General features: G+C 29.2%; 1 protein-coding gene across 5 annotated transcripts in view; it reads left to right on the top strand.

The window, feature by feature from the left end:
- LOC132938341 (protein vein) overlaps positions 1 to 13,362 on the top strand; it is a 64,993-nt gene extending 51,631 nt beyond the window's left edge. The window contains exons 4-8 of one of the 5 annotated variants that reach the window (XR_009663900.1): positions 7,957 to 8,065; positions 8,291 to 8,349; positions 9,086 to 9,248; positions 10,551 to 10,643; positions 11,922 to 13,362. Coding sequence is in view for 2 of the 5 variants with exons in the window: in XM_061005121.1 (XP_060861104.1) it covers positions 7,957 to 8,065; positions 8,291 to 8,414 (233 nt within the window). In the remaining 3 variants the exon portion in view is untranslated. Of the gene's footprint in view, positions 1 to 7,956; positions 8,066 to 8,290; positions 8,795 to 9,085; positions 9,249 to 10,503; positions 10,644 to 11,921 lie in introns of those variants that run through there. The other 4 variants (XR_009663899.1, XR_009663901.1, XM_061005122.1 and 1 more) reach the window with 4 other exon arrangements.
- Positions 13,363 to 15,357: the final 1,995 nt, after the last annotated feature.

Raw genomic sequence — 15,357 nt, 5'->3', positions numbered from 1 at the left:
TTCGTACTGCACACTTTTCATACGAAATATAATATATTATAATATAATATTGTAGGGATTTTAAACTTACCGCAATTCTTATATTTTAAAAAGTTGTTGTTTCAATCAAAAATTATAAATATCGCTCTTTTATAATACTGCTTCGCATTTCGATACTTTTATAACATAGGGGTTAAAGAAACTAATATTATAAGATAACTTATAATTTAATAAGGATCTTTAACAAAAATGTAACTACCTATGGGGTGTTTAGGTTGTATCAACTCTATGACGTATAGACAGTTTTATATCGGTATTGAATAGTTTATAATATACTATCCAACCTCAGTCTACTGGTCCTATATAAATATCAACGCGTAATGGAAATAGATTTTATTTCAAGATATGTACGATAATAATATATTATGCTTATAATTTATATACAAATACACCTATACCTGCGACGATACTTCGATATTCTTCAGCAGCCACGCCAGTAATGTTTTCGTGTTTAAACTCCGACCACCGAGACCCGTTAAGCCCCATCGTTATAAATAGTATGCGATTGGGTCCTTATTTATACCTCCTCGAGCGGAATCCGACCTGGTCTATATATGTGGGTATATAGTATATATATAATATATTATATATATAAATATAGCGACCGACGGTCGTCTTCACCCGTTAATATTGGACGTAGTATTTGTAACGTCTCATTCGAAAAGGGTTGCAAACCACTAATTAACTTTATGATTAAATTTATGTGTGGGAATTCTTTGTGATTACACGGCGGCGACGTCGTTTAAATATATACATATATATTTTACTTTACCGTCCTCGGAACCGAGCCTGAACCAATTTGTTCCATCGTAATAATTGTATTAATGTCGTCGACGTTGCGACGTCGTTGTTACTCGTTACTCGCACGCCGCTTTCTCATAGATCCGGTGTTATTATAATATCAGACTGTATTATATGTTTATGCCGTGAATTTCGATAAAATTACAATCAAACAATTCGTCCAACCGGTACTATATAATATAATAGCTAACATAGGTACGCACAACGTACAACGTCGTCGGCCAAACTCCTTAATATTATATTATGTTAATCGTAGACGATTTCGATTCGGCTTACCCAATCACCGAACATAGCATTATAAAATATTATAATAATAACATTTATAATTTATGAAAATATACCAAATTATTTCGTATAATTGCATACACCCGAATACCTGATGCGATATTATATTCTATGTTGATTATATTATTTTATGTACCATATACTCGTAAAGTACCGATTAGTTTTTCTTAGAAATACAAAATAAACAAAAACCTCAATCTTTATGAACCCGCGCCAAAAAATGGTCACACGTTGACTTTTCATGCAATGAGCTGGTAAACCATTGATCAGTGCACTATAAAAAATTGAAACCATCGTTCGCCGAAATAATAAACACTTGGGACGTACTATATTAGTGTAAAAATATGCAGGGAAATTCAGTGCAGTGGTGATTTACCGGGTGCTTACGGATTTCGAACTCATAATTTTTCCTTTAATAGGTAATAAATTTATTCTAATTCTGATTTTTGGAATTTTTACTATTCTAAAATTATTACTAATTTCGATTTGGATACGTCAACACTCAACAAATTTCAAAAATATATTCCTCTATATTTTTATATATACAGTAAAAAATAGGGGTCTCATTTGCAAAATAGAAGTTTGTATCGGCACAGGATACTGCTCCTTAAGTAGCTAGAACAAAAAATCTCAACAATTTGAAAATAAAGTCTTAATAATATACCTAAGTAGATATATTTAAAAATTCCAAAAACGAGATTTTGATGGCCGCTTTTGTAGAAAAAATGGGGGTGAGCGTGCTCGGTTTACCATTCTGGATATTATGTATACTTGTGATTTTATTTTATTACTTTAATATCATCAAATCATAAAGAATTAAAAAATAAACGTGTCCGGACCGAAAAATTAAAAAAAAATTTATAGGTATACAAACGAACGCATCAATGTAACAAAAAAAAATATCGTAAAAAAAGTCCTGCGCGGAGTGGGGGATGAGTCGTCGCGGACTGTAGACGGACTTCTTGCGTGCGTGTGCGTGGCTGTGTGAATCGCGCGCGCGCGTGTGCGTGAGTGCGACGGTGGCGGTTGGCCCGGCGCGACGGCAGACATACAGGCGAGATTCAATAATGTAAACAATCCATCAGAAAGGCGGCGGCGGCGGTCGGCGTGCGACGGTAATTGGGTTATCCTCGGGCTGTTTGCGTGCTGAGCAGAGACGGCGGCGGCGGCGGCTGTGTCGGCTGTGGCGGGCGCCCGGTTTTTAGAACCGTTTAGAACGCGCGGGCGCACACCCCACCGCACCGGACCGGTGTACAGCGTGTTGTAGTAACTATACCTCACATTTATAATAATGTTATTAATATTATTAAATTCTTGTGATTTTGTGATCGTAATAAATAATAATATTATGTTGTGCGTTCGTATACGTGCGGCGTAAGCTTTGCGGTATTATTTTTTTGTACCGCGATATCATACTATAGGTATATTATACTTAATTTAACAGCCCTTATATAATATTAAAAATCAAAAATGTTCGTACTGAAAGATTTGACAGTGTATAATTATTGTAAAATTGTGTGGTGTAGACAAAGTTATAAACATTTTTTTTTAATTTGAACTGCACTTAATTTTAAATGATTTTTGATTAATATTATAAAATATAAACTGTAAAAAATTACTAAAAAAAAAATTAATATTATACATTTACCTAATTGAACAGATCGGTATTACATACTCATTACAACGGAATATTCAAAGGTGGGCAAGTTAGGTTAAGTTGAACCTTGAATCGTTCAGAACCTTAAACTTTAAATTAAAAGATGGATTATAATATATTTAACTCTAAACATTTAAAGTTAATAATATGGGAAAAAGTTAACTATCTTTTAACTTCACAAGTCAAAAGAAGTTAAAAGAAGTTAAATTCATTAGGATTTTTAATCACCACCACTTGAGTTATAATAATATAGTGATTGAGCAACTTTCATATTTTTTAATATATAACAATTTTATTTATAAATGTATCCTACTATTTTTTCTGACACTGCAATTGTTTAGGCCAATTATATATTTGTGTCTACCGGCAACTCATTTATTTGTTTACTTTAATTTATAATTATTGTCTAGCCCTAGCGTCTATTGTCAGCGTGGTTAAACAAAAAATATTTTCATCTACAATTTTAGATTGAATAAACTTACTGAAAAAATCTGACTTATTACAATCGACAATTAATCTAGTTCAGTAATTAGGTTAATTATATAATTAAATAATTAGTTAAGTAATAAAGGTTTTAAAAAAATTTAAACGTTTTAAGTAATTAGTTATCTTTGAGATTAATATATTTTATACATTATATTATTAGACACCAGCGGAGTGTTGTGCGTCGAAAAAAAATCAGCTTATTTATGTTTACATAATATTAATTATTAATATTATCATACTAAAAACGTAAATATACGCACGAGTTGTAAATAAATTATAGGAAATAAATAAGACCTCAGTAGTCATCCTCTTGTTTGTAGATAAAATCACCTGACTATAATCAATCATATTATATTATATGACGTGCTTATAAGCCTCACAACCGGTTTTCTAATGGAAATAAAACATTTCGTACCTACTCCCATATAAATTATTACTAGACATTTTTTCGGGTTAGGATAATAATATGATTGTTTTGTCGGCAAATATTATTATAATAACATAATATTATAACATACATTATATCTCGTACAGACGTCCAATTACGACGACATTTCGTTCGGCAGTCGGCTCTAATAACAGACCCTATTGGCTGTTTCAGTTCCCGATATCGTCCGGAGACGTCGCGATAATGCGATACTTTCGAAACGAGTAAAATCGCCGCGAAACGACGACGTGGGCAACGCGCGGACATTATAATTACAGACCGGCGTGCACGAAAAACGCCCAAAACCAATGGGTTTTCAGTGCACGCACACGACGAAGACCGCGTGCCATAGGTTACGGGTGGGTGAAGGGGAGAAGTGTTGATCGAACTCGGTGTAATATCGCTGTTACTTGTTAGTTATTATTATTATTACTATTATGTGCCCGAACAACTTAATCCTTTTCTCAAATTCCGTAAGTGTGTACCAACGATAAATAGACTTTTCGAAATCGTCATGAATCTCGTCATTAGTTTCAAAATCGCGTCAAATAAAACATCTTGCTGTGCGAGCTAAACTGCGAGGGCGTCTGTCAGTGAAAAAATCCACGTGAAACGACTTTTAGGTGAGCGGAATACACAATTTTAGACAACACGATTCGATGATACAAGTTCTTGATTGTATAAACACTGAAAAAAGCAATTTGGCTTAGATTTTCTCCGACCATGTTAACCAATAGCTGCTACAACTTTAGTAATAGTGGTACCTAGCTTTAATATAGTGATTGATAATCAGTGACGAGATGTTTTCTGTTGCGGGTTCAATTAAGAAATATAATATAAATAATATAAATAATTTATTTTCATTAATGTTTTTTATCATTAATTTGCATTTTAATATCTTAATATATAAATGATGATAAAACATTATAGCAATTATTTATTACCGTATAGGTTCGTAAAATAAAAAAAAGTTAATTTAAATTTTTCTTATTACCGAACAAAGTAGGCACTAATCTGCAAGGTGGGGGGTCTAGACCCGGAACCACCCTCTTCGGCGTGCCACACAATATATAGTACCTATTATTATACAGGTGTAATGGTTGTGTTTGATGAAACAAATTTTAAATCTTTTTTCTTCTATTTATAGCTACACATTTATCTAAAATATTAAATATAAGTAGGTAGGTACGTGGGTAATGATTAAAATACGCGCACATTAATTTATAAATAACAATCATAATCTTGGACCTTACAATTTCAAATGCCTATGAAACATCATTCTGTACGTAGTACAATAATATCGATATATATTATGCCATATATTTAAACAACAACCTAATCATATTTTAGATTCCATTTAGACATTTAGTATATAATATGCTATCATTGTATCGACTTTGATATAGGTATTTACTTTGGTATATTTTAGTGAACGTGTAATTCCACATATGGTGTTACAATTTACAACTATAGTTAATTTATAAATGAAAACGCTATTATTGGTATCTAAGATGTAATTGTTTCATCGACCGCTGTCAAATAACAGAATATTATTCTTTTGTCAAACCAATAAATATTGTCTAATTTTCGTTTTGACTTATAGCCATGTGAATATACAATTTATGTACAACACATGCGCTGTTACTTAAGAGTATCTTTCAGTTCTAAATAATTTCAATGATTTAAAACTAATCTTACGCAGAACTTGTATTTGTAATTCTTCCATGTCAACGAGAACTTATAATATAAAATAATAAGTATTCATGTAGATTGTAGATACTATATTATGACGTATAATGTAATAGATGATTAAAATACTTTAGTTTTCAACAATGAGTTATTGCCTAATCATATATATTCAATACGAAAATTGAAGGTACCTATATAATATTTTGTTTCGTTTAATATATGTATTAAGGTTTTAGGGATAAAGAAATCGTAATGAATAATCGTTTATAAATTGCGCATGATGATTTATATTGATTTAAACATTTGTCAACGAATATTATTAATTTAAAATAGAAGTACCGATACAATTTTGTTTATACCAGTAGACCAAAAAATTATTATTATGAATACAAAATTATGTTACAAAATACAAAATTAAGAATGTGAAATATAAGGACAAAAAAGTACTATAATAATATGTTATAAGTAATATGATTTTGGGACAACTATTAATTATTAATTATTATTATTTATTTTTTATTGAGCTTAAGCCCAGCAACTATGTCCTTTAGCTGTTTATTTTGTTTGTAGGGGAGAGGAACGGTTGGGAATGGTTGGTTGAAACACGTTTTGTATGTGTGGCAAGTATTTGTAGCTAAAAATCTCGGGTGGTCACCCATCCGGGAGCTAGCAAGTAGCTACACCGGCCGCCGATACGTACACTCATAGCATTTCCGCAGTTGAGTGTACGGACCGCGACACACGAAGTCGCTAATTATTATTATTTTATTTTCCGTTGGTATAAAGTACCGATTATTATAAACTATATACAATCATCATAAATTGTCGTTGTCAACATCGACGTTGTTGTTATTATTAAAAAAATTAAAGTAGGTAGATATAAAAATAAAAATGCCAACGTGATTATAGCCACCGATAAGTAGGCAATGAATAAATTACAGTTTATACTTCACGCTATACCTAGTAGTGCCTGCGATAAATTACACTTATTTTAGTAGCCACATAGTATAATATGGTAACTATTAATAATTTTATTTTATTTATCGGGTGATATTTTACTGTTTAAAAATATCAATATATTTTGTTTGCGCTACAAGCAAAAATAATCCTTATGACCCACTGGCTATTGACCCCATGTGTACGATTATTACACGCGTTATAATAATAATAATACATTATTCGTTATTGCGAATTTCTGCGTATTTTTTCTACTTAGGTTTTTTTTCGTAACATCAACTAGGTATATACAATATTATACCTACTGTTTTGCGAATCAGAACAGCCTTTTAATCCAGACACACTCCACTACTTCCTATATTATAGTACCGATATACGAGTAGGTATAAAATATAAATACATTATTCGCCGTAAGAAACGCGTGGCACTATCGATTGACTTATTTAGTGTACCTTGTATAATATTATATTAATTATCTTTGTTGACTATGAACATTTTAACTTATGTTTGGTACGACCCAATTATATATATTTTCTACATTCCAATAAATCTTAACGATTGTCATTAGTAAACATAATAAAAATTTAAACTCAAATAGATATACTACCCCCGTTTGGCGTAGTAATTTTATAGGATTTTCTGACAACGTAAAATATGAAAGTGACGAATGCGTATAGGTACTAACTATCTTATAACGACGCGTTTACTTACGCAGTTACGCGTGTTGTAAATATTTATTTCTGTAAACACTTTTATGGATAAAATATGTGTTTAAAAACTTTCATGTAAATGTAACTATAGTATCATATTTTTAAATATCGGATACCGAGTCTATAAACAGTACTTTGCTAAGCTATTGTTTAGAACCACGATAACTTGAATTTCCTAATTTCTTCAATATAGGTACATAATTTGATGGTTTATCTTACGCAAAGTAATAATTGAAAATTACTTTTTGAATCACCAATGTTCAATTTTTGATCGATAGTAGTAAATATAAGAATACTATAAAAACACTAAATCCCAGACAGCAATTTTTTGATTAATAATATTATTATAACATTGTAATAACGAATAATATTAGTATAACGTTATTATAATACTATTATAATATTATCATTACAAAATGCTGTCTGGGATACGTAAATAGTATTATATCACATACTTACTCAGATATTTTGGAACACGTTCCTTCTGCCTAGAAAAGTGTTTATTGAATAATTAAACGAAAACTCTATTGTTTCCAGTTTCACATTGAATAATATAATATAATATTATATTATAACTCGTAGGAAGAAAAAACAAAAAAACGTTTATATCAATTTTAATTCGGAATCGTTCCATAATATGAAATTCTATAATCAGGACGCTTTTGATGCAATAAAAATCCGTTTTAACTCGTTGACAAATTGTATAACATAGAAAAGTGTGTCACGGTAAAAGTGCGTTTTGCCAAAATGTTAGTTTCAAAAGCATAATATTATGTACGACGCAGCAGCAGATGTTTACAGCATAAAATTGCCACGCTGCACATAAAAATGCAATGCAATTGGTTTTCCCGTTACTTATTTTATGATTGCGTTATTATATACTATGTATTTCGTTCGTTTTGCAGCGACAGCCCTGTGGCCGTTGGTCGGCGGTCCCTGTCCAGCAGATCTCGTATATTGTCTGAACGGGGGCACTTGTACGTTCTACGAAACCATCGGAGAGCTCGTTTGCCAGTAAGTAGAATATATTATACATTATTTATTGAACATGATATTTTATTTACATGGTAAAATATATCTGTACCATACAAGGTTTATAGTATAAAATTGTATAGGTAATAGCCAATAGGTAAATAGACTTACAATAATATATTGTAATGATATAAGTAATTTTATTTCGTTGGACTTTCAAAAATCAAGTCTTAAACTAAAATAAAAACAGCGCTTTTCAAATTTCAGGTGCGCCGAAGGCTTCAAGGGTCAACGGTGTGAGAACAAAGACATTGTTAACAAAAGCAGTATGTATGCCCCGTCTTTGACTTATTTCTGTAAACTAGGCTTGTCCGGATCCTATTATTGTTAGGTTTATATTATATTTGCAAATTTAATTTAATATATACATATTATATATATAAATATATATATATTATTTTTTTTTTAAATTATCGAAATTTATTCAAAATTTTTACCAAAGATTTTTTTTTAAATTTAGTAAATTTTTTTCTGGGCCGAAAGTGTTATAATCAAAGTAATTTTTGTATGTACATAATATACCATTTGTATATTATATATCATTTTTTTTTTTTTTTATCAAAAATTATTTATTTTTATTATTATTATTATTATTATTATAATTATTATTTTGGATCACTTACATCTAGTCACAACTCCTATATGAATTTTACTTACGTGTAAAATTGAAACAAATTCACGAATCATTTTGCGGATTATAATTATTATTTTTTAATTTATTTATTTATACTTTATTAATTATTTATTTTTGATAATACATTATTGTGTAAATAAAATGACTTGTACAGTATTCTGATAAAAAAAACGGTGAACAGTCTTTTTATTTCGCTTGATTATTATTATTTTATATTATTATTATTATTATTATGATTAATATTATTATTATTTTTACGAATTCTTTTTTTTGGTACATTTGTGTGGTATAAGCTTCCTATATTCTTTGCCAAGTTATACTGTGATACAGTTACCAAGGAACGGAACAAATTTATATAATTTTTTTAGCCAACGATCAACCGCTGCATTATGTTTTATTTTCGCTTTTTACCCCTCTTTCGGAAGTGGCGGGTGAATGATGTGTAAAAAAACTATTTATCCCAACAATTGTTACGTACATTGTACACATGAACTGGACGAGTCATTTGAATCGCTCCCAAACACACGAAAGGTAAAGATTTTATTAAACAAAAAAAAAACAAATAAAAACAGAAGTTAAAAACAAATACCGATTATTAACAATTATTCTTACTTTGCTTTGAATAACATAATTATATATTTTTACTAACGCAATTTAGGGTTTACATTATTAGTCGCTTCTATTAACACGGGATTTTACAATAACATGAACTTACAAAAACTTAGCTTTGAAATTTGTTGACAATATCGATAAGCGCGTTATAATACACCTTCACTCTTCAGTTATTAATGCATACAAATTTGTTGGCAATATAATTTTAAACAATATTTTGAACTGTGACAGTGTATTATACGCTAATTTGATGGCCTCGTTCCACCTAACGCAAATGTAGTAAAATATATTAAAAAACACACTATTATTATTATTTTTAATTTGAAATCAATAATAAATCGCCTTATTGGGAAAACGATTCTGAGACGAGTGAATATTTTTGATTTTTATGTGTTGTGTAAATAGTATAAAAATTTGCTATTTACATTTATAAAAAAAAGTCGCGTACATTTTCACGTAAAACAATTATAGTTAATTTCCAAATTACGGGCTTATACGTTTTTACGATTGTAAGTTATATATAGGTATTTGACATTTTAATTAAGTGTTGCCAAACATAATACCATCGTCAAGAATTTATAGGTACATTCTATCAAAGTATGTTAAATGGCAATTTAAAAATGTCAATAGTCGAGATCAAAATTTTCAAACATGAATAGAGATATATAATATTATGAAATACTTTTGAAATACTTCTACAAATATTTTATACAAATCTAATCTAACGTCATCATAATATTATAACATTATATTGTGAATTTTCATTATTATCCTCGTTTTGCTCAGAATCAGTACAATTCAATTTAAGTCTTAAGTAAAAATGTATTGTTTTAAACATATTTTTCTTTGCAAAACTAAATTAATTTTTTACTTCCTATATATTTCTTTCGAGAACAAAATAATTCAAATATTGCGTATTTTATTAAATATTTTTTTTGGCCTCTGGGTGTTTATATGTATTCGTTATAAATCTAATATTGCATCCTACTGTGTTTAATTATTTTTATTTGCACATCGAAATTGTCCACAAATGACTACGTAAACTAAAAAGAAATTTCATAATAATATACGATTAACAGCGCATTATGTACTTGGTACATTATTCTATCGATGTATTGTTTATTTGTTATAAATAGACATTATACCGATCATTATTGTTTAATGTTTTTTGCAGTTTGATCGTATACAGTACACGGTGGGGGTGTGGATTTTTGTTTGCAGATTCAAAACAAAATAAGAAACAAAACACCATTGGAAATGACACAAATAATTTCGGCTAGTGACGCGTTGACACAATAATATGCTGTTATATCGGTAAGTAAATCGCGGAAACGTGGTGTTAGCCACGACATTTTACAACCACAAATATCCAATAAAAATGTGCGGTATTAAAAACATGTTTAAGAACAGTCAATTATAATCCATAAATAATCGTAAATTCTTTAATTTATATTAAAAAAATTTACCTGACGATTACTTGTAACAAACGGAATCGTTTTACTAAAACTGTGTAACAAGAACCAATAATATCTAAAAAGTATTAAAAAAAATAAAAAGATAATTTCAATACAGGCAGTATATTTATTTTTTAATTATAGGTAGGTAATTATGATTTATGCTGGGTAGTTTTCTTTATTATAAAGCAACTATTAATATTCCCAGCGGATATCTTATTACACCGTGAATACCTATACTTATAATATTAAAATATTTCTTCAGCATTTTCTTTTTGCTGTCTTCCGCGGTTTTCTTTAAAATTACTACCTAGTACTAAACAGTCGATAAAGCTGATTCGTTAAACAAAATAGGGCAATGATAATATTTTTGAAAATTATTTTTGTGATTGAAAGTTCCATGAATACGTATAATATGATAATTTAATGTAAAAATATATACCTACCAACGTGAATGTTGATAAATATATATTTTTAGGTTTAAAAACTGATTATATAGTTATTACTGAGTCCTTAAATTGCACATATGATCGATTATATAGGTATGTATAACATATTTGATATTTCGCAAGTGATACTATATTTTTTTAAATCCTTTGAAAACATGATTTCAACATGAAAACCTTCATCAGATACCGGGTTACGAATAATCTAGCATTACGACTGCTGTGCCTGTATAATATTATTGTAAATTGTCCTTGTAAATGAGAAAAATACGATCGAGGATAAGAAAACATTCTTTGGTTGAGATTTCAATAATATTTTGATTAGTTATAGGAGAGTGCAGTATACATATATATTACATATTGTATATTGTATATTGATAGTTTTGATGATTAAAATACAAAAAACGCATAATTTTGTAAGTACGAAAAAAATTTCTGAAAAAAAAATATTGTTGTCGTCCGGGATTCCGAGAAACCCAAACACCGAAACTTCATTATAAATGCAATTCTATTTCAAACTGCAAAATTTCGTCTTACGAAAAAAAGAAGGAAAATAAAAAAAAGAAACAAAAGATTTATTGTCTTTTGTGTGTACGTAATGTACAAGTTTTTTTTACACACAGATTCCGACGTTTATTTATTTTATTTATTTATTTATTTTTTTTTGTTTTTGTTCTTCATTTGACTGACAGATGTAACTGAACATTGGACAGCGGCACTAACCCGAGCACATTCTACAACAAACACGGCTAGATGAATACAATATATAATTCTTTAAACTTTTTTTTCTCGACAATTTTTTTTATACATTCATACATAATAAAATGTTTTATACGAAACGAAGCTTTACGTTAGATACCCGTGTGTATATTATTACTATACATAAATATAGTATATAATAATATAACAATGTGCAACTTAACTTTATTGCTACCCCTATTTTTCATCGCTATGATATAACACTAAACAAAAATATAATATAACTGCATATTAGTTCTCATACTTAGTTATATAGCTAATTTATGCAATTATACGATAGAGTAAATACATTTTTAACTTTATAATAATATAAGGGCTATTTAAACTTGTTAACTTTTAAATTCTAAGTTATTTTATTTGTTTTGTTTACATATTATATATATATATATAAATATCGCACCGATTTAGTGAAAAGTATCCATATCGTGAATAAAACTTTTTTCACGCATCATGGATGGTTATTCTTGTTACATCCGTGATACGGATTTTAATTTTGTACACTTAATTTGTGATTTAATTTAAAATAAAAAAAATTAGTGTATAATAGTCAATTGTATCATATTATTATGTGTTACAACAATTTGATTAAATAAAATGTGTATGAACAATTTAATTTACTACCTAAAATAATCGTGTGTTATTAATAAATAATATAGGTACAGTTCCAACTTCTAGTAGGTATATACTCTAATAGGACGTCCATATCATGAAAATATGTTTCACGATTTTGAAAAAAAAAACTATACATTTCGTGAAAACTTACAGTCTACTATTGTACAAAAATAAAAGTTATTTCATAACGTGTATACACAATATTATTGATCATCCGTGTAGTGTAGAAAACGTATAATTCACGGTATATAGGTAAGAAAAATAAGTCCCACTTCACTAAAAAAAAAAGATTTTACAAACTAGGTGCGACGTTTATATGTATTATATTAATTGTATATATTATTATATTTATGTGATTGATTTTCATTAAGGCTAAAGGTTGTGATGTTTGTTATGTTCCATATGTATTACTTTTATTTTATATAAGTAACACTTAATCGTGTGTATATTTTTTTTATGTTTTATTTATTTATTTATTATTTATTTTTTGTTTAACCAAAAATAATGACCGTCCATTTACTTAATGTTATAACTACTATTTATTCTATAAAATTAGATATGCTTATAACGATATTACCAAAAATATTATGCGTTTCAATGGGTTAAAAAAATTATATATATATTATAAGTAATATATACATAATTTTGGTTCCTTGTAGCAATAATAAGATAAAATAATTGTAGTTGTTAATTTTTATCCAATAATTTATGTATAAAACACAAAAAAAAATATTATGGTAAAATTGCTTTGAAAGATAACTAAAATTGTATTGGAACACTGTATGTTAAAAACACCGTTTCTTTTCCCTTCCATACACGTGTCATGTTATTATTCCTCTTCGTGCATTCACATTAAATGCATATATTACAACAATGTGTGCGTTATACGTCAAGTATACATTAGTTATGTGCAGTGTGCACCAAAGGAAGTTGCGCTTGTTTTGACGCGTCAGCCACATATTAATATCATACGAGTCAATATGCCTCAATATATATTTTACGAATCACCGCCCATAAAAATATTATACCACATTACCCAACATAGGTAATAATATATTCTATTGTACGAGTATTAAAATATACGTATAGTGACCGGACACGATGACCGACCGTGGATTATGGTGGATTTTGGTTTGGCTGGTACTGCAGAAGACGGCAATCGGCGGACGAGGTAAGTGGAAAGATATCGATTTCGTATTAGATACATATACGCACTTGACAGTTAAAACTTGATAAAACTATAAATTATATAATATTGCTATAAGTCCCGAAACGATGCTTGATGTGTGCGTTATACATAATATTATAATGTATTATAATGTACAGGGAGCATTGGACTAAGCATGCTCGACCAAATTTTTACTTCAATAATGCATTGTTTAAAATTTTGATTTTTGGAACTTTTATATATACTTAATATAGGTTAATATAGGTAATCGAAGATCATAATATTTTCAAATTCTTGTGATTTTTTTTACTATTTTAAGAGTGTCATGTGGCGATAACAACTCTTTTACTATGGGTTATTTTTTTGAATATTTTGATGTACCTAATTCAAAATCCGAACAGCGAGTTTCGGAGTTACCTTCATGTTTATTAGGTATATTAAGAATAATAATAAAGTTCGTAAAAACTATTTTACAAACATACTTGTTAGATGTAATAATGGATCTAGTATAAATTATACTTGGACCCCGTACATATCCCCCAGATCTTCTAAGCCCGCATTATTCTTAGTAAGTACTCAAAGTAAAACAAAAAAAACAAAAATACTTGTTTGAATTTTGATTTTGATTCGTCAACATTTTCAGAAAAATTATCCACTTATTAATTTACAGAAGAAAAAAGAGGTTATCATTTCTAATTTTGTATCTCCACAGGATAAGTAGTACAAAAAATTCCAAAAATCATATTTTGAATAACTGCATAACATTTTTAAAAAAAAATTGGTTGAGCATGGTTGCTGAATCACCATGTATATATATATATATGGTATATATATATATAAATTGAACAATTATAATAAACATAACATTGATTGGAAGTAAATAGGATCTCAATGGTATTTTGTATATCTACGTATAGGAGGATAACAGTTACATACTACGTATTTATTTCGCCATTATAATATTTTACTATAAAATATGTGTTATACGTTATACATGGATCTACACGCACACTTTCGGTGACGATAACACTGATTTAAAATGTATCGTCTAAATATATATATATATATCGTAATATTATAATATAATGTTAGTTGTACGATGTTTTCGGCACGCCCAGAAGAATACGGTCGGACGACAATGAGGCGGCTTGTGTGAATATTTTTTTTATTATTATTATTATTATTATTATCCGTCGTGGGTTCACCACGCACAGGCGAACGAAATATTTTTTCTAGTCAACGACGGTGAGACATGGCGTGGAATAAAATGAGCTTATTATATTAAATATATTATCATACACACACAAATAAATAAAAGATTATAATTCGCCGGATCATGTCGGGCGACGGTGGATTAAACGTGGACGAGGAGCAGACGGAAAAAGAATGAGATGATAAAAAATAATAAATACATACATATATAATATATATGTGTGTGTGTACGTCGTCCATTTAACGTTTTGTGTTCTCGACCCTCCTCCGCGCCGCTCTCCAGCATTTCGATCTCATCCCCGCGGCCGGCATTATATCCGACAATCGATCGCCGTCGACCCGGTGGTCGAAAAAACATCGGTTCAAATTCGTCCGAG

This window comes from Metopolophium dirhodum, chromosome 2, assembly GCF_019925205.1.
Source record: "Metopolophium dirhodum isolate CAU chromosome 2, ASM1992520v1, whole genome shotgun sequence".
In the NCBI taxonomy this organism is placed as follows: Eukaryota; Metazoa; Arthropoda; class Insecta; order Hemiptera; family Aphididae; genus Metopolophium; species Metopolophium dirhodum.
The sequence above is the reverse complement of the archived record's forward strand: the minus strand, read 5'-3'. Positions and strand labels throughout refer to the sequence as shown.